The 23,565-nt window shown below is 39.8% G+C and overlaps 2 protein-coding genes across 9 annotated transcripts in view; one reads left to right on the top strand and one right to left on the bottom strand.

The window, feature by feature from the left end:
- Window positions 1-214: 214 nt before the first annotated feature.
- Window positions 215-15,927, bottom strand: ZKSCAN8 (zinc finger with KRAB and SCAN domains 8). Of its 7 annotated transcripts, none has more exons than XM_032270391.1 (7): window positions 12,642-14,961; window positions 8,129-8,639; window positions 7,333-7,474; window positions 4,690-4,781; window positions 4,253-4,376; window positions 3,343-3,574; window positions 215-3,006 (listed from the first exon to the last, which is right to left on the bottom strand). In XM_032270391.1, the coding sequence occupies exons 2-7, from the start codon at window positions 8,543-8,545 to the stop codon at window positions 2,613-2,615; spliced, it is 1,401 nt and encodes a 466-aa protein (XP_032126282.1). In that variant the 5' UTR covers window positions 8,546-8,639; window positions 12,642-14,961; the 3' UTR covers window positions 215-2,612. The 7 variants fall into 7 exon arrangements, with proteins under 7 accessions (XP_032126282.1, XP_032126275.1, XP_032126280.1 ...); XM_032270384.1 differs by having other exon boundaries at window positions 215-3,574; window positions 12,642-14,251; window positions 14,770-14,961; XM_032270389.1 differs by having other exon boundaries at window positions 215-3,574; window positions 12,642-12,736; window positions 14,770-14,961.
- A 2,941-nt stretch (window positions 15,928-18,868) lies between these two features.
- LOC116544217 overlaps window positions 18,869-23,565 on the top strand; it is a 112,709-nt gene continuing 108,012 nt past the window's right edge. For both annotated transcript variants that reach the window (XR_004265860.1, XM_032270410.1), the window contains exon 1: window positions 18,869-19,459. Coding sequence is in view for 1 of the 2 variants with exons in the window: in XM_032270410.1 (XP_032126301.1) it covers window positions 18,989-19,459 (471 nt within the window). In the remaining variant the exon portion in view is untranslated. The remainder of the gene's footprint in view (window positions 19,460-23,565) is intronic.

Here is a 23,565-nt window from a genome sequence, read left to right as displayed (position 1 = left end):
GTCAACAATATTCTACGCTAACAGTGTGAACTTGAGACAAAGAATGACTTCTGCTGATGTCCTCAAAGAATCCACAGCCTTTTTCTATTGTGTTATACTATTTGGCTAATTGTTATGTATGTGCTGTATCAGCTTTGATAATTCTTTCAAGACACAGTCTTTTCACATACCCCAACATAACACTAATTTTTCCAGTCATATTATTTTCTCTGAATTTATGCCAGATGCTTAGTAATTCTGAGATTTAAGTAATCTGGCTATACATTACTCTGAATACTGATGCATAAAGAGACTTTAGCTGGTACATCTGTACATACTTCAATATGTTGTTCTGGTCTATGGCCATACCACCCTGAATGCACCCAATCTTGTTATTATGTTGCTTTGCTAAAAGGGCTTTTTATTGGAATAGAAGGGAACTGTTCCTCTATTCCCAAGTGTACAGCAGGTATGTGTGTACATACACGTGCACACACACGTATTTTCCCTCTGACAATGAAGCCATCATACTTAATATTTGCATACAAGGTAGTACTGGCCCCAGGAAGAATCGGTATCTTACAAAGCGTAAGGCACAACTGAAAACAGAGAGTGAAGATCTAGACACAATCAGACTTACTTGTTTTTGGTTTCTTGAAATTTCAAGTACAAAGAAATTAGGAATGGTAACTTATAAATCAAAAAAAGAAACGAGACGGGAGGATAAGAAAATAAATGACAATGAAAAGGACTGTTGAAAACCAATGTGACAAATGATGGGTGCCTTCATTCACCAACTGCTTAATGAAATTGATGTAGATTAACTATGATGTTGGTGGTCAAGGGCTTTAGTGAGGCAGAGAAGGAAAGTTATAGGGAAAGAATTGATGACTCAAAAGGTGGTCCTCTATGAGGAAAGATTTTCATTGCTTTTTCTGACTCATCAATAAAAAATAATATGATTAACTGTTATTCCTTTTCAGGACAGTCACAGGGTGAAATCGTGAACTTTTCACCAGAACCTATATAATTTTCTTCTGAATAGGTTTAATGGAATCAATTTTAAGTTTGAAGGTAAATTTTGGTAAGCCAAAAATTACTCAATTTCAACTCTGGTAAATCAGTGGCTACTCAAATGATTAAAATGAAGTGTAACAGAAGGTTTTCTCATATTGTTTATTAAATGGGAATTCTAAGAGTGTTCCAAACATTTGGAAGCATATAGTAGTACTACTGGAATAACAGTACTTGGGAATAACAAGTGATAACCCACATTGGATGCGTAAGTTCTGGCATGTTACTTTAAACAAGTCTCATTACTTTATACAGTATTCCTTGGTATAGTGAAAGCCTCAAAGATGAAATATAGTACCTGATGATAGTGAGTTTAACAGTATATCTTTGTTGGTAGATTACAGACATGGATTACGGATGGAGTGCACCAGAGTTCAAAAGAATGAAAAACTGTAAGGTAAGGTATTAGATTATCACTGTGGATATTAAAGTCATATAAACTAATGGCAAGAAACAAATGGAGAATAATGAGTGAGGTGCTGAGGCCATCTACAGAGGTGGGTGCAAGGTAATGACAGGAGTGACAGACTATCTTGTCAGGGAGTTTGCACAGGCTGATAAGAACCTGAGAAAGCAGTACTGTAATGGGCCAAAAAGGATGAGTATACATTCTTTGTAAAGAGTTTTGTCTTCCTAAAGCACCTCTGTCTCCTTCTCCTATCTGATGCCATAACTAGGATAGTGCAAGCATCTATTTGTACCACAGTGTACAGTGGGGAGGTGGAAGGAGAGTCGTAAGTCACCAAAATGTATAACTATCCAAGCTCAAGAACAGCTGGGCTGAGTTTCCACTCACTTCTTTCTCTGTATTAACTCCCATAACCATCACTGGTGTACCCACTTCCTATGATGACACAGGTACCGGGACTGGGGGTGATGAAGGATATGCATGAATGCTTAGTGACTCAATGGAGTCAGTGAAGGTCATATATGAAGAAAAATGAGTGCTGTTAAAAATATAGCATTCTGCGTTTGCATGGGAATACAAATTCCCAGTGACTAGAGGGAATTTAGAATAAAAAAATGCATACTTCAGCATAAATACATTAAGTGTCTGTAAAAATTTTTCTAGAAAGCTACATACAAATATAAGTTTCACATAGAAGCTACTTCTGACTCTAGAGCAGCTTCTTAGATCAGATTAGGAATACAAGGGCACCTTCAAGGGAATAAATGGGAGGGGGATCACAGAAGATAGGAAGAAGCAGAGGAACTAGGAGTAGCAGCCTCTCTCAATCCTATAGCTACTCACCCAAAAGACAAAATTAAGTGCCTCAAGCCATGACAAGCAACTTGCTCTAATGCTATTTTAAATTTCTAAAGGATACATTAAGCCATCAGGAGCTCCATCAGATACTTTCAAAGACAGTCAAGCTAATCAATCTTCATGAAGGCACTGGGCCCAAATTACTAAAAAGCTATTCTAACTTTGCCACCACTATAGATTCTGGCACTAAAGTTGCAATGACCTTTCTGCTTTTTAGTACACTGAAAGACCTCTCACCAGTGTGTGGTTTCTCTAATGCTGAATAATGCTCAAACGATAACTGAAGTTGTTCCTAAACTCCTACAGATTCAGATTTTTCACCACTGTGGATTCTCTGATGTCGAATGAGACTCGACCTCTGAATAAAGGCTTTCCCACACTCATTACATTGGTAGGGCTTCTCCCCTGTGTGAATTCTCAGGTGTTGAATGAGACCAGTGTTCCCATTGAAAGCTTTCCCACATTCTTTACATTTATAGGGTCTTTCTCCAGTGTGGATTCTCTGATGTTCAATAAGGCCTGACTTCTGACTGAAGGCCCTCCCACACTCATTGCATTTGTAGGGTTTCTCCCCAGTGTGGCTCCTCTGATGACCAATAAGATGTGAGCTCCGCCTGAAGGTTTTCCCACACTCATCACACTCATAGGGCTTCTCCCCAGTGTGGATTCTCTGATGTCCAATGAGGTGTGAGCTATGACTGAAAGCTTTCCCACACTCATTACATTCATAGGGTCTCTCCCCACTGTGGATTCTCTGGTGCAGAATAAGGCCTGCACTCTGACTGAAAGCCTTCCCACACTGATTGCACTGATACGGCTTCTCCCCAGTGTGGATTCTCTGGTGCAGAATCAGGCCTGTGTTCTGACTGAAGGCTTTACCACACTCCTTACAGTGATAGCGTTTTACCTTGTTATGGATATCCTGATGTGAAAGAAGGGCTGACCTGTAACTGAAGGCTTTACCACACACATTACACTGATAGGGTTTCTCCCCAGTGTGGATTCTCCAGTGGCGAACAAGGCCTGAGCTCTGAGCAAAGCTCTTCCCACATTCATCACATTTGTGTCGTCTCTCTTGTGTAGGATTTCCCCGCTGCCTCTCTAATCTGCCCAGAAGGTCTCGGGCTTCTCCATGCTCAAGACCCCCGATAACATCCCCGTTGCATTTGGCAGCTGTCTCTCCATGTGGCTGGATTCCAGTGGATATTACCTGTTTTGAAGCCAATTCCCTGTTCTCACTCCTGGTCTCACCACCTGAAATTAAAACGTAAAAAATAAACATCAAGCCACTGTCACTTCTTACTCTTTATGCTAGGAGAAACTGAAGACAGGGAAAAAGGAAAGTACACATAGAACGCCTATAAGTAAACACAAAACTTCTATCTCCAAAATGGCTTCTTAATAGTGACTTTGCTTAATATGAGTTAGTCAACTAGGAAAGAGGTGCCATTAAAAAAAGAGAGTTATTGGAAGGGGAACGAAAATCAGGAAAGGATCAACTGAAGTCAGGTGAAATTGGGGAGTGAGAAGGAATATGGAACTACTAAAAGAACTAATTAGTAGGATAGAAACGGGCAAATGCCCCTAAATAGTCATCAAAAGGAGAACATACAATTAATTTATGTTAGAAAAATCTACGAAGGATTCCCATGACACTTGGAGAGGAAATGTATGAACTCAGAAAGTATCTGTAAGATGTCAATTCCCCAATGGCAAACATGCCAGTACCCAGGCACAAAATGTCAGAAAGTTCTGGACAGGAGAACAGAGGTTTCATGTAAAACTTCAAGAAATCTCAACATTATAACCCTCTGTTGGATCCTGAGTTTAAACTCAACTATGTCTTTCAGAAAGGCTGTAGTTACCATACACATACACAATAAACAAAACAAAAAAATCTAACAGGACAATAATAATGACAGCTCTCCTTACCCAGGGAGAACATGTTTCTGAAATTTTCTGGCCTGTTATCTCTACTCAGGTCCTTCTGTGATGGATCAAGAAGCCACTCTTCTCGAATAAGGGACACAGCCATGTCTTCAATCTTCTCCAAAGTCTGAAACAAAACAAGATCCCCATTTGGGGACTGGAGTGTTTCACAGCTCAAACCTAGAGTTTGAGAGATCCATCAGTATTGGGAAAGGATTAAGACTTGGGAATGTACTATGTAAAGGGATCTGAATAGCCAGGAAGAAGAGGAAAATGCATGAGATTTATTGGGGGAAATTCAGGATCAATCTGTCCCTAGGCAAAAGAATTTTTGAGACAAGTAAGTACTGCTACAAACTAGACAGTCTAGATATAGGGCAGACACCACAAACACTGCCAAGCAAAGCTATGGAGTTTCAATGAGAAAGAGCACAACTCACCTGGAATCCTGCTGTGAGAAGTGTAGCTGTCATTTCCTCGTTTCCAGAACTTCCTTTCTGGGAAGAAGTAGGACTCTGAGAAGTAGACATGGCTGAGAGGAGAAAGGAGCTATGAATGAGACCAGCCCTGTCCTGTGGTTTTGGGGGCTGGCACTCACCTATTCCAAATTATTTATATTTCAGCAGATATACATGTGTGCCAAAAATTTTGCACATGAAGTACTGATATCTTGGATTCTGGGCCTATATGTATGGTTGCCCCACAAAGCATATTCATGCCGATGTCCCTGAAGTCAGACTGAAGTTCCACTAAAAAACAGAAAGTATACTGGTTTCCTAACAGGAATCGCTTTTCAGTTTCTTCTCTACCATCAAAACTACTACTTTTTTTTTTTTTGACAGAGTTTTGCTCTTGTTGCCCAAGCTGAAGTGCAATGGCATGATCTCGGCTCACTGCAACCAACACCTTCTGGGTTCAAGTGATTCTCCTGCCTCAGCCTCCCGAGCAGCTGGGATTACAGATGCACACCACCACATCTGACTAACTTTTTGTATTTTTAGTAGAAATGGGGTTTCACCATGTTAGCCAGTCTGGCCTTGACTTCTGACTTCAAGTGATCCAACCACCACACCCGGCCCAAAACTACCTCTATCTTTGTGCTTGTATACAGTATTTCCTTAGGTTCTGATCTCTTGGCAAACTAAGTATCAGAATTAATCTCTATTAATTCATTACCTTTCTGAAATGTCTACTATGGCTTCCAGTATTTGCTTTCTACAGATATCAAACAGCTTATTATTAAAATATAGATTACTATATCTCAGGCAATAAGCTTTAGGACTTCAGACAAGAATTATTAAGAGTGTTTTAATGTTTCTTTAGAAATATAAAAAATTCATAAATATAAACTACACTAAATCACACAAATGAAAACATATGAAATGCAGGGGAAGATGATACTGGAACATCTCATTCTGCAATAAAGTAAAAAAATTTAAGAAATGATGGGAAAATATCAAGAGGACACAAGAGCCAGACTGAAGGGGCCTTCTATGGCCAAATCTCAGATTATTTAGCATCAAAATAAAGACACTGGCCGGGCACAGTGGCTCATGCCTGTTATCCCAACACTTTGGGAGGCTGAGGTGGGAGGATCACTTCAGGCTAGGAGTTTGGGACCAGCCTGGCCAACTTTGTTTCTACTAAAATACAAAAATTAGCCAGGTGTGGTGGCATGTACCTGTAATCCCAGCTACTGCGGAGGCTAAGGCATAGGAATTGCTGGAACCTGAGAGGCAGAGGCTGCAGTGAGCCGAGATTGTGCCACTGCACTCCAGTCTGGATAGCAGAGTGAGACTGTCTCAAAGACAAAACAAAAACAAAATAAAGACAGTAACAAAATACTTATGGAATAAATAGGATTTTATGAGCCCATATTGATAAATAAAAATAATAAAATCGGGAGAACAGAACACTCTTCTGTACAATAAAGAAATGTAGAAGGAATGACAGAATTAAGAAATCACTATTTCATAACCATTCTAGTAATCACTAAGTCAGTCAAGAAGCACCAATGAACACTAAAACCAGTGTTTTAGTAACAAAAGTTTAATAAGGACTAAGATATTTACATACTCTCAAGAGTATCTTCTAAAAGTTACTTATTAGTTACAAAGGGAAAAACAGTAACTATACAATGATTAACCGAGCAAGAATAACCTTAACCAAGTCATCAAAGATAACACCACCAATAATAGGACAAATTCCTGTTGTACATCTGAGAAGGAGTACAACATCTCTTGTTAAGACTTAGGTCATGTATCCTTGGCAGAGTGAGGTGTTCCTGCCAAATATATACGACCTCATTGTAAACATGAGCAAACATCACGCAAATCCAAATTGCAGCCATTCTACAACATAACACACCTGTACTCTTCAAAAAAAGAAAGGCCAAGGAACTATTCCAAATTACAGAAGACTAAAGAGACATGACAACTAACTGCCAAGTGCAATATCGGACTATACTCTGGACCAGAAAGAACATAATTGGGGCAACTGACAAAATATGAACTGTGATCTACTATTAGTATTGTAGCAATATTGTATTTCTTTCCTTCTTTTTTTTTTTAAAGATGGGGTTTCACCATGACGGCCAGGCTGGTCTTGAACTCCTGACCTCAGGTGATCCAACGACCTCAGCCTCCCAAAGTGCTAGGATTACAGGTGTGGGCCACTGTGCCCAGCTGCAATATTTTATTTCTTAACTGTGATAAATTTAGAAATTTATTTATTTAGGTTACCTAAGAAATGCTCTTGTCGGAGGAAATACATACTGAAATATTTCCAAATAAAGTGGTATGACAATATCAGCATAAACTCAAAAACGCCTATGTTGTAAATGTACTGGGGTAACAGAAGTATGTAAATACATAAAAAATACCCAAATTCTTTAATTTGTTCATGAGTTTGCCACTAGGATGAACAGTCTATATTTGAAGCCTAAACATTTAAACACAGACATTGGGACTGGTCTGTAAACAGGATTTCAGTTCTTGGTTCTTCAACAACTAGATAGGTATCCCAAATGGACTTCTTTTCTTTCAACTTTCCCCACTTGTCATCAATGAAATCTGGCTACTCACCTCTCTCTTGTGACCCTTGGGACACTGGAGATTTATGCTGGGTTGCCTCAGATTGGAGCTGAGTACTTGGAAGCTCTGGTGCAGATTCTGAATGTACTACCTCCTCCCAGAGTACCCTATGTCCACGTACACGAGCTGACATCTAAAAACAACAGACATTTGGATAATAAGGAATCCCTTTGAGAAATGTAGTGAACAATGAAAGAGGACCAAGAACACCTCTATAGGGATATATGCTTGGGGAATGAAGTAGGAGAATCTCCCTTACTTCATAGAGACAGTAAGGAACACAAATATGTAGACTAGCACAGAAAGAAAGGCATCATTTTTGCTCAGTACTAAAGGAAAATATTTCTGCTGATGCCTTCCCTGCTACACAGAACAATATTTTGTGCTCCTAAAGCAGAGGATGGAGGAAAATAATAAACAAACTTAAAGCCAGTGCTATGCAGTAGAAAAATCCTTTAATAAGGAACTAGAAAGCCTGATTTCTCAAATTTATCTTTAATTATTTGGGTACCCTTGAAAAGGTAACTTAAGCTCCCTATGCATCAAGTTCCCATCTGGCAAACAGGAACAACACAGTTGTAGGGATGTTATGATGGCCAAAAAAAAGAATTTATATTCTTTACAAAAGTAAAAAGAACTCTACAAGCCATACTACACTAAAACTATTTTCATCCTTATCAAACAGAAACTGATGCTAATCATTTCCTCTCCCACTATCATGCCTATGTCCCTCTACCAAGCTTCCAGGACTCCCACAGTCACAGCATGCACACCTCCTTCTACTTACTGGTCGTCCTAGTATATCAATCTGCCTTTCCAAATCCTCTAATAGGGTCACCACCTCCTCTCCGTTCTCTAGCTGATGTTCCTTAACCAGAGTCTGGAGCTCTTCCGGTAGGATGGTCAAGAACTGCTCCAGCACCAGCAGCTCCAGGATCTGCTCCTTGGTGTTCAAATCTGGCCTCAGCCACTGATGGCAAAGTGCCCGTAGTTGGATCAGAGCTTCTCGGGGTCCTAGTGTCTCCTGATAGCATAACTGCCTGAAACGCAGGCGGAATAGTTCTTGGCCAGGAGGGTTATTTTCATGCAGACTAGATTCCTGGTCCCAACCATGATCCTCCTCTACCTTGATGATTACAAGATCCTCTTCAGGAGTCTGGTCTGGTGGGGATGGGGCTGAAGGTTTTCTTGATTCTTCAGCCATTTAGGGCCTGAAAAGCTCAGGATGCTCGTTTCCACTACCTTCTTTATCTTCTTAAGAGAAGACTCTTCTGAGGGTCTCTTTTCTAAGGGTACTTCTTCATGAAGAAAATATAATAGTGTTAAGGCAAGTCAAAAGTCATTGTAACTTACTATCGTATCTTAACAAGCTCCTTATCATGACATGGACTTCATGGCTCAGCCAATTAAATGATCCTCCCCTCTGTTTCAGAAATAACTACTTACCTCCTTAACTTTCTGCCATGCTAGTCATGCAAACCATCCATAGAAAAACCCCTTCCTTATGCCTTCATCACCATGTTTGGGGATATGGAACATGGCTAAACAAAGTCAGGAAACCATGTAGTTGAAATTCTGTGTTTAATCTCAGCTGGCCTTCAGGGATACTCATTTAACCCCTTTTAGCCTTTGTTACACCAGCTGTACTAAACTGTTTCTACACACTTCAGCTCTCAATCTTTCTCTTACTCTTAACATATGAGACTAATTTCTATACTATCTAATTCAAGGTATTGTCAAAAAACTTTCCTAACACTCTGTTCTTCTACACCTAACATTCCTTATCCTACCTGTGCTCCCTATCTTTCCTCCTATCTCAAGGCTGACTTCCTCTACTATGGACTTTACCTCCAATTCAAGAACTCTCTATGGAGCACTCCAAGGAACCTGAATGCCCTATCAACACCTACAACCCAAAAGTCTACTCCCACCACACTAAACGAACTTCCAGAATCTCACATAAATAAAATCATACAGTATGTCTTTTGAGTCTGGCATCTGTTACACAGCATAATACACTTGTTTTTATCAACGCTGTAGCAGCAGTTTGTTCCTTATGTAGATGAATGTTTAAATGCTTCTCCATTTCCCAGTTGAGCAATATCTGAGTTGTTTTGTTTTTTATTAATATGAATAAAGCCACTATGAACATCTACATGAATTTTTGTGTGAATGTAGTTTTCACTTTATTTGGGCAAATATTCAGAGGTAAAATTGCTTTGTCATAAAATACATACATGTGTAACTTTATAAAAAATTGTGAAACCGTTTTCCAAAGCACTTTGCATTCCACTATCCATATATGAGTATTGCAGTTGCTCACCATTCTGACCAGCACTTTATATTGTTTTTGTTTTTAATTTTAGATATTCTAAGAGGTGTATGTGTAGCAGCACCTCATTGCAGTTTTAATATCTCATATGGTTTTAGTATGTATTTCCCTACCAATAATGTTGAGCATCTTTTTAGGTGTTTAATGTCTATATATCTTCTTTAGTAACGTATTTGTTCAAAACTTTTGCCTATTTTTTAAATTAGTTTTTTTTTTTTTTTAATTAAGTTTTGAGAGTTCCTTATATACTCTGGACACAAGTCCTTTATGAGATACGTAATTTGTAAGTATTCCCTTTTTCACTCTTTTCACAGGGCCTTTTGAAGAACAAAAGTTCATATTTTTTTAGAGACTGTGCTTTTGTGTCATAGCTAAGAAATCTTTGCTTAATCCAAGGTCGCAAATATTTTCTCCTGTTTTTTACTAAAGTTTTATAGTTTTAGGTTTTACATTTATGCCTATGATCCATTTTGAGTTAATTTTTTGTATAGAATTTGAGGTATGGCTGGAGGATCATTTTAAGGTTTCTCCTTTTAGCTATGTAACTTTCTATATTTGTCAAATATCAGTTCACTTTATGTATGTATACATAAGGGTCTATTTCTTGAATCTCTATTCTTTTCATTGACCTATGCATCTATTCTTTCACCAATACAGAACTGTCTTGATTGTGTGACTTTTAAAATCTTAAAATCAAGTAGATGTGAGTCTTGCAACTTTGTTGTTCGTTTTCAAAATCATTTTGACTTTTCTAGTTCTGTTGACTATTGATACATATTTTAGAATCAGTATATTTATTTCTATAAAAAAATCCTTGAATTGTATTGTACTGAATCCATAGGTCAGTTTAGGGACAACTGATATCTTAACAATATTGAGTTTTCCATTCCACGACCACAATGTGTCTCTCCGCTGAAGTCTTCTTTGACTTCTTTCATCAGTACCAACACTACCTTCTTAAAGGACAAGATAAAATACCATTGCCTTTAAAATCCTTTCCTGGTGACTCCAGTTGGAAGGTATTTTCCTCTCATTCTATACCTCTGTTACTTAAATGCGTACTGCTTTAATGTTACTTTTCCTATAGCTGTATACTTATTAGTTCCAAAGGAATTTTGACTTCATAACTTAATTTTATTTTTCCCATGGCCAAAGATCCATCTTTATCTTATTCATAGAATCAAAAAACATTAGCCATATTTACAACAGCAAACACAGAATATGTTTATATTTCTTCTAAGAGTGAGGTTTACAAACAAGACCTGATATCCAAAAAAAAGTTCAACTCCATGATCCCATTTCTTTGTGAAATATAGGTTTATGATTTCTTTTTTCTTTTTTGAGACAGAGTTTCACTCATGTTACCCAGGCTGGAGTGCAATGGCGCGATCTCGGCTCACTGCAACCTCCGCCTCCTGGGTTCAGGCAATTCTCCTGCCTCAGCCTCCTGAGTAGCTGGGATTACAGGCACGCGCCACCATGCCCAGCTAATTTTTTGTATTTTTAGTAGAGACGGGGTTTCACCATGTTGACCAGGATGGTCTCGATCTCTTGACCTCGTGATCCACCCGCCTCGGCCTCCCAAAGTGCTGGGATTACAGGCTTGAGCCACCGTGCCCGGCCAGGTTTATGATTTCTATCTTTGGTATAGACATCATCTCTTGCCTAGAACTGTAGTGGTAACCTTGGTTATGCTTTTTCCTATTCGTGTTCCACAATGTTGTCTGCTGTGGATTGAAATGTGTCCTCCAAAAAGATATGCTGACGTCCTAACCTCCAGTACCTGTGAATGTGACCTCATTTGGAAATATGGGCTTTGTAGATGTAATCAAGTTAAGATGAAGTTATACTGGAATGGGCAGGCTATTAAAGCAGTATGAATGGCACACTTTCAAAATGAGAAATGACGAAATGACACAGAGACAGACTCTCAGAAAGGAGAAGATCATGTGAAGACACAGACACACAGATGAATGAGAGCTAAGTGACGACAGAAGCAGAGATAGAGTCATGCAGCTGCAAGCCAAGGAATGCCAAAGTTTGTCAGTAACAACCAGAAGCTAGAAGAGCATGGCCCTGGCAACACGCTGATTTTGGACATCTAGCCTCCCTACTTATGAGACAGTAAGTGTCTATTGTATTAAACTACCAATTTTGTGAAACTTTTTTTTTTTACAGTAGCCCTAAACTGCCAAGGAGATTTTTAAAAAAAACATGTAATATGACTCACCTCCTGACAATGCTTCAACAGGGAACCAAATTCTTTTAGCACGGTATGCAAGGCCCTTTATAAATGTAAACCTACCTGGCTTTAACTACTTTAAACTCACTTTCATAAAGCCTTTTGGGCTGTAGCTTTCTCATACTTCCATTCGACTACAGAGTTCTCTACTCTAGCTCAGTGGTTCAAAACTGATGGCAATATCATCCTTACCCCCATCCCAGGGACCTTTAGTAATGTCTGTAAATATTTTGGTTGTCATGACTTTGGAGGGAAGGGGTGCTACTATTATCTTGTGTATACAGGCCAGGGATCCTACAATGCTCAACACAGCCCACACCACAAATTATTATTTGGCCCAAAGTGTCAATACCAAGGTTGATAAATCTTGGTCTAGCTAAAACCATTCAACTGTTAACAGTAATTTATCTATTAACTTTTTGATGAGTTCTTCTCTGTCATTCCCCTGCCATTTGTCATTCCTACCAAAGCATTTTTTATATGGTCCAAATACAGGACTTACTGCATTGTGAGAATGTGGAAATGTTTGTTGGTGGAGGTGACCATTATCTTTGTATTTCAGGCAACACCATAGAGAATAAAGAACAGCATTAAGTAAAAGTAGCACACCTAAAACCAGTTGGCATGAGATGCTAACATCTGTGCTAACATAGATAAAACCAGAGACCTACAGTCCACAAAGAAAAGAAAAAATAAGTACTTAGGAATAAAATCGGATTACTGTACCTATAGTTCTCAATATGGATCATCAAGGCAGTGCTTATCTTTTCAGTTTTTTTTGGAGGCGATGGGGGAGGCGGTTGGTTTACAGACTCTTCAACCTAAAGAAAACACAGAACTTCTTTCCAGCAAAATGTTCATAGACGCAAAATTTTACAATTTCAGCAGAGTTCATAGACTCAAAGGCCATCCAAGAATGCCAGGAGGTTAAAAACAAACAAACGAACAAATTCTATTTAGAGAGTGCATACAGAAAAGGAAGGGAATTTGAAAATTATTTTAAAAGCTAGACAAGGCCAGAAACAACAGGATAGGGAGTAAACTACAGATTAGAAGAACTAAGGAGCAAAATATATAGTTAAATATAGCAATTAACATCAGGGGTCAAGTTCACTGATGATGACTTTACAGAAGAGTGGAGGAATTTGCTAGAATAGTGAGATTTGGGTGAAGAGTGAATTTGAGGAGGATGCTGAAATTTTGTTGAGAAAGGGTAATCAATTTCGTTTGAACAAATTATCTATTTGTTTCTGTTTGAATACATTATAATTTAAGATAATTTATTTTAAAATTCTTAGTTCATTTTAAAATAATTTTTTAAATCAATTACAATTTAACAAACAAACTTACATTTTCTTAAAATAGCTACTCATGGTTTAATGCTAAAAACTTAAAGATCATTATATGGGACATAAATTCTAACTGTTTAGAATGTGATGTTATATGGTGAAAGTCTTACCATGCTTTCTTGCAAATCTCCTTTAAGCCAAGGTTCATTTTTAACTACTGAACAACTAGCCATTCATTACTGGGCAATCCTCATCCATAATGGCTATAAAATATTTATTATTATTATTAATATTATTTAGGGACAGGGTCTGTGTTGCTCAGGCTTGAGAGCAGTGTCTATTCACAGGTGCAATCCCATTGCTCACCAGTACAGAAGGCTATAAAATATTTTAATGTGAAAGGCGCAGCATTCAAGAACTTTATAGTGTTGACGTGGCATTAAAGTCTCAATAGCGACACTGATGAAAGGCAGCTAATTTTCAGGTTTGTTGATTTTTTATACCAAATGAGCCAACAGGTCTTGTCCATTGCCCATCTTGATTATTCTATTTAGTGGCTAATTTTCCATTTTGTAGTCTTTTCCCTCTCTAATCAGCTAGTTTTTGAGAATTACAACTTACAAATAAATGAGTGCAAAATTACTCCACTATGTACTTTCCTCTTAGTTTTGTACATACATGTCTGTATTGTTGGTAAGCACTAAATATAGACTGATTTTTACATTTTCCTTTTACATTTTCTATGCTTTATTGTTATCTCAAATTGCATTAGCTGAAAGTTTTAATTAACATCTATGACATTTTACATTTCACAACTGAAATTCAAAACATGTATACATTTGCTAAAACAATGACTGCTACGTAAATATACTCAACGGAACTAATAAGAACAGAAACGTTTTTAAAGGTGGCGGTGGCAGTCAAAGTAGCCTGACAAAAATTACTCATTACTAACCAGAGTTTTGGAAATGGGTCCCCTCCCAGAGTTCCTCGTTGGCTTTCAGTTTGCTTTAACAAATGAAATAGGCATTCTGATAATGTTGAATTCTGTATTACCGATATTTAAAAAAAAAAAACAACCTTTTGTACAATTATCCAGTCAATACACCACCAGTTTCTTAATACACTAAAGAAAGCAGAGAAACAGCAAAAATGGATTTTTGTGGATAACTGCGGCTTCCAAAAGCAAAATACCTCTTTCTTAAAAAACGAGAATTTTTTTGTGACCGAAACGCAAAATAGTGCTAAGTGAAAACAATTGAGACCCTGGAAATAGTTGGATAAAAAATAACATGGGGGGCAGTTTCCCATTTTAAAATAAATACGATCGACTACAAAATCATACCAGAAAACGATTAGCTATGAACAAAGCTAACCTTCATAAAAAGTGTTCCCTCGCAAAAAGTTCGAGGGCAATTCGCGGGCACTTACTCTGCCTACACCCGCAACTAAGGCGTCAGAACCGTTCCCCGGCGCCGACCACCGCACAGGCCCGTCCTCGGCTGCGGCCTGATCCAGCCACAAAGCACCCACTTTCCTCCGGCCCAGGGCCCGACCGTACTCACTGTGAGCTGCAGAGGCGGCTCGGCGTGGGCAAGGGAGGCTGCAAAAGGTAAACAGACAGGGAAGGAGGTCGGGGAGAAAAGGGGACGAGAATTGTACTCGGTCCTGCCCCTCCGGCCACTAACTTCCCAAATCAGCGGAGGCACAACACCGGCCAGCATGCATCTTGCCCCAAAGGCACTTCCGGAAGCTCTCTAGGAGTCCTGGAGGTCTAAAAGCTCTATGGTCGGGCAACTGAGGGTACCGGAGGACCACGCCCCTCACCTGCGGTGTGCTGGGCCTAGGGTTCCTCTCGCGTCTGCATGCCTCAGGGTTGCGCGGTCGCTGGGGCAGTGGACGTGCTGGGCAATAACGGACTTCGGTGTTCCCTCCGCCTTGTGTGTCCCTGCAGCTCTGCGCGTTTGCTGGCAATAGTAACGGTCACCTGGGGGCCGATATCCGACGTGAGAAGGCCGGAGCTGTGAACAGGCGGCTGGGCAGGTGTTGGTGGAGGAGCACTTCATGAATCCTTAGGATGCTAACGACTCGCGTTTGTACGTACCCTGTACTTTACTGTTCTCGACTCATAAACATATCCAGACCTCCCACATAGACTCCAAACTTCGTGAGGAATTCCTGCTCTTCACAGTTCATAGTTTTGTGAAATCTCTGTGGCATGGTACTTGCCATGGTACCTGTTGCATTAGAGCTTTTAACTTTTGAGACTAATAGGATTTCAGGGATGGAGGTTGTGGGAGGTGTTATTTTTTGTTGTTTAGGTCCCACGTATTTATTTACTTGAACACTTTTCCCGACCACCTATTTATTATCAGGGCTCCCCCAATTTTCACCTTAATATCTCTCTTTATCTGCTCCTACTGGTAGCCACCACCAATGTTTCTAACCCCTCCCAATTACTAACTTCCCAGTATTTTGTGTACTGACCAGGTCGTTTTGGTTTAAGGGTTTTGTCATCTAATTATCACATGAAAACAAGTAAATAAAAAACACAAGGAAGCTACAGTGCTTCTGAACTCCTTCAAAGTATTTATTTTTCCTCTTTATTTCACAGCTGATGCCGTCCACCTGGGATGGTAACTGGACGTAACTGGGGTCAGACTAGAACTCTTTCAGTTTCTTTTTTTACATTAAAAAAAATTTTTTTTTTGGCTGAGTGCAGTGGTTCACACCTGTAATCCTAGCACTTTGGGAAGCCGCGAGAGGATCACCTGAGCTAAAGAGTTTGAGACCATCCCGGCCAACATGGCAAAACCCCATCTCTGCAAAAAATAGAAAAATTAGTCGGGTGTGGTGGCGGGCTCCAGTAGTCCCACCTACTCCAGAGGCTGAGGCGGGAGAATCACATGACCCTGGGAGGCAGAGGCTATAGTGAGCCGAGATCCTGCCATTGCACTCCAGCCCGAGGGGTAGAGCAAGACTCTGTCTCAACATAAACAAACAAATAAGTAACAAAATTTTAAATCTGAAGTTGTGCAGATACGTAGTTGTACAAAAGCAATGTGCACACAACTATGACTGTACATATTATGTACAAAGTTGTGTACACATAGGAAGTAAAAGTGGCAAGCCATAGGTAGTTTCCTCCAACTGGACACACAGGCACTGATTACAACAGATAAAATTAATAAATTTGACTACAAATTTTTAAATTTAAATTCTCATCAAAATTTAAATCATCTCATCAAAAAGCACCATTAAGAAAGTGAAGAAAAAGCTACACACTGGAAAATATTTGTAATACATCTGTCTGACAAAGAACTAGTATCCAGAACATATAAAGAACTCCCGAAGTTTAATGAATAAGATAATCCAACATAAATAGGCAAAAGATTTGAACACTTTCTTTACAAAAGATAAATGAATGGCCAGTATGTACATTAAAAAGTAATCATTATTCATCAGGGAAATGCAAAGTTAAAACCACAATGAGTTACCACCACATACCCATTAGAATGGTTGATAATATCACCAATTTCTAAGTTATTCAGGCTTGAGAGGCTTCCTTGGTTTACCCAATGAAATATGAGATAAAGGAGAAAGTATCAGAGCCAGATTTCTCCTTTGAAATGTTACTTTTCTCCATTAATGTAACCAGCATCCTGAGTTCTAATTATCTCACACCTATGTGATTGCAACACAATACTTATGTGACTATGAGATAGTCTTCCTAACTATCCAAGACGTGGTCCTTAAATATCATTATCATTCTCCCAATCACTAACCCTGGGTGGTTCCTTATCTGTAAGTAAAATTTAAATTTCTCTGCTTGCCTTTTATTTTTTGTATTTTTAAAAATTAAAAAAAAATGATAAAAATCAATATAGAATTATATATAATTTTTAAAAGCTGACACCTCTACCCTCAAATGGTATTTACCTAGAATGTTGGGAGACAGTTCTTTAATGGTCTCTCAAATTACTTCTAGTCTTATGGTAGATTTTTCTTTCAGGTTAGCTTTTCAAGGATGTTTGTATCTCCTTCTATAGCACATTTGTTTCCTGATCAGGATAATAAAGATAATGGCTCACACTGGGGCAAGGCTCACTCTTGGGCTTCCTAAGCCTAGAATTCCTCTGCTAGGATACAAACCCACTGTTCCATGCTAGGAGAGGAAGGCCAAGCTTAGCCCCCGCTGTGGGCTTTGGGAACATAAGCTTTGGCAACGAGGGAATATAAAACTCATGATGCCTGTGAATAATAAAGTCTTCTGTCTCTGACACAGGAGTCCAGTGTCTTCTCTTAGTATCCATAAAACTATGGCAAGCTAAATTATTACCTTGCAAGTAGGGTAAGAGTTTCACAACTTTTGACATGGAGTAATCACTGTTAAGTTTGGAGTGCATCCTTTTCCTGCACAAATACCCCACAAATTACATCTACATATGCATTTTTTCAAGAAAAATGGAAAATATATTGTACTGACAGTCCTTTTGTCACTGATTATTTGTCATTTTAACGATTGAAAGGTATTCCTTAATAGCATATGTCATATGTAATCTTCCCCCATTGTTGGACGTTGATAGACAAAATTGTTTTCCTTTGTTTCTACCACTAGTGTCCTGTCTGCCTTTACTTGCCTTCCAGAATAACCTTCTCACTATTCCATACCCCGGTCACAATTCCCTTGCACTCCCAAGTCAAAGAACTTATTTCATTGCTCACTACTCAATCTAAACCCTCGTCTATTATTCTAATAACTCTCTCTCAAGACTATTATTCTATTTTGCACTGATCACATTCTGTCTTATTTACTTGCTATTGTTACATTCGCTATCAATAGATTAAAGCTTCTTTAGTTGAGGTGTCTGTTCTGAGATCTCCCTCCTAGTTCTAGTAAGTGGCAAGCCCTTCAAATATGCAGATGTACCATACATTTCTGACAGGAAAAATGGTTTGCCTTTTTTTGTCAAGTAGCTAATCAATCTGATTCATCCTCTCCCTTCTGTTCTAGTCTTATTCAGTAATTCCTTCCTCCTAAGTACGTCCTCATTCATTCAAGTACTTATCAAGCACCCACCATGTGCCAGACGCCAAGTGAGGTTAAAGTTCTGGGATGAGCACCTCAGTGGATCTCAGAATCTCCTTTACCCAAGTCCTAAACTTCACTTTTCTTTACCCATGCTTCACAAAAGCGAAAGTTGGTTAATTAGTCCCAGTTGTCTGACGTGGATCAGAGTGACAGCAGACAAGGGGGAAGGTAGGGAAAGGCCTTTAGAATGTTCTCACATGCAGTCAAAACCATCCTACGAAATAGGCACCACGTTATTAGCCTGCGTTACATAAACGAGAAAACAGAGGTTTGGAGAGGTTAAAAAATAAATTGCCCTGAGTCCTAACTGGAGAGTGGTGGCGTCAGAATTTGAATCCACGTTTAAAGGATTCTAGTGCCAGCACTCTGCTATTTCGCTCTGGACACTCATTTCCCCTAAGGATCAGGGAAACTCAAAATGGGCCACTTTTCGTCTCCGTTAAGTCTGCAAGGTCCTGCCAGATCACAGCGAGCAATTGCAAATACATCAGCACATGCAGCAAATGCATCAGCAAATGCATCAGCAGATGCAGTCTGCGACCTCGCGACGTGAAGTGGGAAATGCTCCTCGGCGCCCCTCCCCGAGTCCACCCTAAAGTCAAGAACGTCCCGCCTCTCTCCAGGGAGACTAAGGCGCCCGCCGGCGGGGTTGCACTGAAACAGGAGAATCCTCCCTTCCCCGTCAGCGGTCGATGGGGTTCTCTCCCGAGGCGGCAGGAGCAGGACCGCTCTTGCACCCCAAGGCCCCTCGGCTTCGGCCCCCTAGGTGTCACGGTCAGCGAGACCCCGCGCTGGAAGCCGCAGGCCGAGGTCGACAGCTGCGGAGAGAGAGGGTCGTGACAGGAAACTGCGGGTCGCCGCAGATGCGAGTCACCAGGCATCCCGGAGGTTCCCACTGCGGCGAGCCTCGTTCAAATCAGCCGCCAGTATCTTTCTGGATCCATCCAAATGGGTCCCTTGTTTCTCCTTACGGGAACCCTGGGCCTCCTTCCAGGCCGGAACCCAAGTGTTCAGGCAGCCGGGAAAGGCCGGCCCCCTTTTTAAGTTCTCGCAAGACCTCTAGCCACTTCCGGCTGCTAACGGTTCTCAAGCAGCTCCCGAAAACGCTACGTGAGCTGGGCCCTGGGCCAGAGGCAAAAAACCGACGGAAGAAAGTCTGGCCGGTGAGTGTCAGAGTGAGGGCGAGGCTGGGTGTTGTTCTCGGCCGGTGGATAGGCTCGACCGTCCGGGTTGGGATTGGGGTTAGGTATTAGGGAGCGGTTCAAATTATGCTAATTGTTAACATCAGGAGTATTGTTTAAACACAGCAACAATACAATGAGTCCGTGAAGATCAAATGCCAGTTAACTGATTTAAGCAGCTTTGGTAGGAAGAAAATGCTGAATTTAATGCTAACAAAAAGATCTAAGGGCGCTAATGGTAGGGGCTAAGACTTTCGTAACATGAGCCAGGCACTGTTCTAAACTCTTCACATTTAGTCACTCATTTAACTCCTATTTTATGAGGTAGATATCATTATAAGACTGTTTTACAGATGGGGAACCTGAGGCACAGAGAGAATAAGTGTATTAGCCACGGTCATATAACTAGTAACTGGCAAAACGAGGATTCATACCCAGCCATTCTTCCTTTAAATTCCGTGCTCTCTTGCCTTTTATTGCTGACCTGGTTTTATCTGCTGTCCATCTGGACAGAAATGTGCTATCCAGATGGAAGTGTAAGTTTGTACAGACATGTTATTGTAGAAGTGTTCTGAATCTCATCGGGTTTGCTGGCAATTTGCCTTTAAACAAAGGTTTGTTTTGTGTGTGTGTGGTTTTTTTTTTTTTTTTTTGACAAGGATGCCTTCCACAGAGAGATTTAAGGAGAAGAGAACAATAAAAATTTCATTTTAATAAATAAGCCCCATTTCAACGTCCCTTCTCCTGTTCAATTCCTCTGATTCTTCTCTGTCTTCATTTTGTTTCTATTAGGTTAAACCTTTTAACATTTCTGGTATTTAACCATTTTGACCCACAAAAACAGGAATTTCATTTGTTTGACCTAATACAGAAACATCTTTTCATGCAGAATTTAGGAATTGACAATTAGCAAGATTCTGTTTTCATTTCCAAAATGTACCTTAAATTTGTTTGTTTCTCTTTATATCCACTGCAAATCCATGCCATGCCACCACCTTCTCTTACTTGGGTTACTCAGTAGCCTCTGAACTGATTTCCTTACTTCTGCTCTTTTCTCATTCTTGCCTCTTTAAGGAGCGAGAATGATCTTCTGAAAACAAACATCGGATTATATTCCTCCCTTCAAGTAGTTCCCCATTACGTTTAGAACATACACCCTGGCCCTGCTCACCTCTCTAACCTAATCTTATGTCACCTTCCCCTTAATCCAGTGATTTCAACACATGGCCTTTTTTAGTTCCTGTAACACACCAAATTCACTCCGATTCAGACACTTTGGGTTAGTTCTTTCCTTCGCTGGAACGGTCTTCTGCAGAACTGAAGGTCAGTTCTGTCTAATAAGTAGGAATGTAATGGGATTCACCTATGTAATTTAAAATTTTCTTAGTAGTAGTTATATTAAAAATGTAAAAAGACAGGCGAAATTATTTTAAATGTAAACGATCATATATAAAATATTACTATATCAACATCTAATCAATACAAAAATTATTAATGAAATATCCTATATTCTTTTTTTTTTTTGAGACAGAGTTTTGCTGTTGTTGCCCCGGCTGGAGTGCAGTGATGCAATCTTAGCTTACCGCAACCTCCACCTCCCAGGTTCATGAGATTCTCCTGCCTCAGCCTCCCAAGTAGCTATTACGGCATGCGCCACCTCGCCCAGCTAATTTTGTATTTTTAGTAGAGATGGGGTTTCTCTGTGTTGGTGAGGCTGGACTTGAACTCCCAACCTCAGGTGATCTGCCCGCCTCAGCTTCCCAAAGTGCTGGGATTACTGCATGAGCCACCATGCCCAGCTATATATTTTTTGAAAGCCAGCGTGTTTATACTTATTGCACATCTCAATTCACATATTACATTTTCATAAAAAATAATTGATCTATATTGAGATTACATAAATTTAAAATGAAAAAAATAGCTTCATGTATCCAAATTATTTCACACATACTTAAAAGTTATCTAGTTTTAAAATTTAATTAAAATTAAAAATTTAGTTCCTCAGTCGCAGAGTCAAATGTACTTAGTGGCTACTGTATTGGACAGCACAGATTTAGATCAAGGATAAAATGTCTATATTCATGATTGGTTCAAGGGGCAAAGGAGAAGTTTGCACCAGAAGTGTGGCAAGAAGGGAAGGGGAAAGTCCGCAAAAATGCAGTGTAAGCTCTTTATGCAAGTCATATTTAAGGACAGTTCCTCTGGTCCTCGCTAGTAAATGAGGTAAGGCTTTCTAAAGTAGACTACTTTTTAGCATGATTGCTGCATTGAGTTTAGGTATGTTGGGAATAATTTTCTGGGGTAGGGAAAGGATCCAGCAGTGCTGGTCACATTAACATTTCTAAGTAGAATTTTATTGTATATGATGTGGAACAGTCATAGAAATCTGATTGATTATTTTCCTGTACAGCAGGGGTCCTCAACTGAGGGTGATTCTGCCTCTCAGTGGACATTTGTCCCACTTAGCCTGCCCACCAAATTGTCTGGAGACATTTTTGGATATCACAACTGGGAAGTGTTAGTGACATCTGGTGGGTAGAGGCCAGGGATACTGCTAAACATCCTACAGTGCAGAGGACAGCCCCTGACATCAAAAAATTGGCCCAGAATGTCAATAGAAATCGTTTCTCAAGGTTGAGAAACCTTGATCTGAGTAAGAAAGCCTGAGATACCTACCCTTTTAAAACCTCAGCCTAACTCCCTTGTGATATTACTATGGGAAAAACAGGTTGTTTTGAAGCATTTTGGTTTCCATTAGTTTCCATTGTTGATGGATTTTGTGATCAGACTATAATAAAATAATTTCAGGCTCAGGATAAGAATGTAGACCATTTAATAAAGATGATATTTTGTGTGCTGTATACAGAAGACTCAAAGTACCTTGGGATCAGGAACTAATCTTTTTACCTTTTTATGGCTTGTATCATATGATCTACTGTCTCCAACAATGATTGATGCCAATATATTAAAATCACTTGTCTATCTTTCCTATCTCCATCCCTTGTTTTATAGTTGTTCCTCTCCCTATGCCCTTGACCTCCTTTTAAAATTATTTTCTTTTCATCCCTTTCTCCTCTGTTTTATTCCTCTTCATCAGTGCCCACTGATACCTCCTACAGACCCTCCCTCAAAACTCATCTATTTCTCCCATTCCTACCTGTTGACACCCTCACTTAGAATTGCCAGTTCACTACCAACCCCCATCTGTGTCTGAGAGAGCTATCCGCCATATACCCTATAGCTGTCTGTTGTAATTACTGTCTTGTTAGTTCATGAAAACTACACAATATAAATTCTTGCCTCCTACCTCAGGAAAAAAGCCCTACAAAAAGATATGAAGAACCAACATATTTGCTTTTGACACAATTCTCTGAGGAACTGCTTTCCATGTTCAGGGTGATTTTGTTTTTGTTTTTAAGACTAGGTGCCGTCCATTCAGGATGCTAGAACTGATACAGTGTCCAACATATCACAGCTCCTCTTACAAGAACTATGGCTGTGATTGAGCTGTATTCTTTCCAACTGGTTGCACTCCCACCAGTTTCTTCTGTGGGTTTCTATATGCTTACTAAAACACTGCCTGTGTCTCCATAGTACTAGCAACTACTTAAGATTTCCTTTTACCTTATGCCTCTTTTGCCTTTTGCCTGCAGTTATCCTAGATCCCACTGATGGTTCTTCTCCTACCTACATCATTCTAGTCTGTCTCTGACCCCATGTCTTTCTGCCCCTCCCTGACTCTTACCATTACCCTTCTCGTCAACATTAGACCAAAACTGTGTTGGGCACCGTGGTGGCAACTTGGAATCAACATAAAACCTAAAAAGGGTAGAATGGTTGTAGTGCTCCAGACTACTCTTCATTCAGCCCTTCAGGGTGCAGAACTCTAAGACTAGAACAGTTCTTTGTACATAACAGATATTCAATACTACTAGCAAAATGGAATGTTATCATATAGAGCAGGGGTCCCCAAGTCCCCACCATGGTGAGGGCCCCAGGAGGTGAGGGGCCAGAGAGTAAGCAAAGCTGAGCTCCACCTCCTGTCAGATGAGCAGTGGCATTAGATTCTCACAGGATCACAAACCCTA

The sequence above is a fragment of the Sapajus apella genome, unplaced genomic scaffold (genome assembly GCF_009761245.1).
Source record: "Sapajus apella isolate SASKATOON/1434 unplaced genomic scaffold, GSC_monkey_1.0 scaffold210, whole genome shotgun sequence".
NCBI classification, from domain to species: Eukaryota; Metazoa; Chordata; class Mammalia; order Primates; family Cebidae; genus Sapajus; species Sapajus apella.
This window is presented reverse-complemented; position numbering and strand designations above follow the sequence as displayed.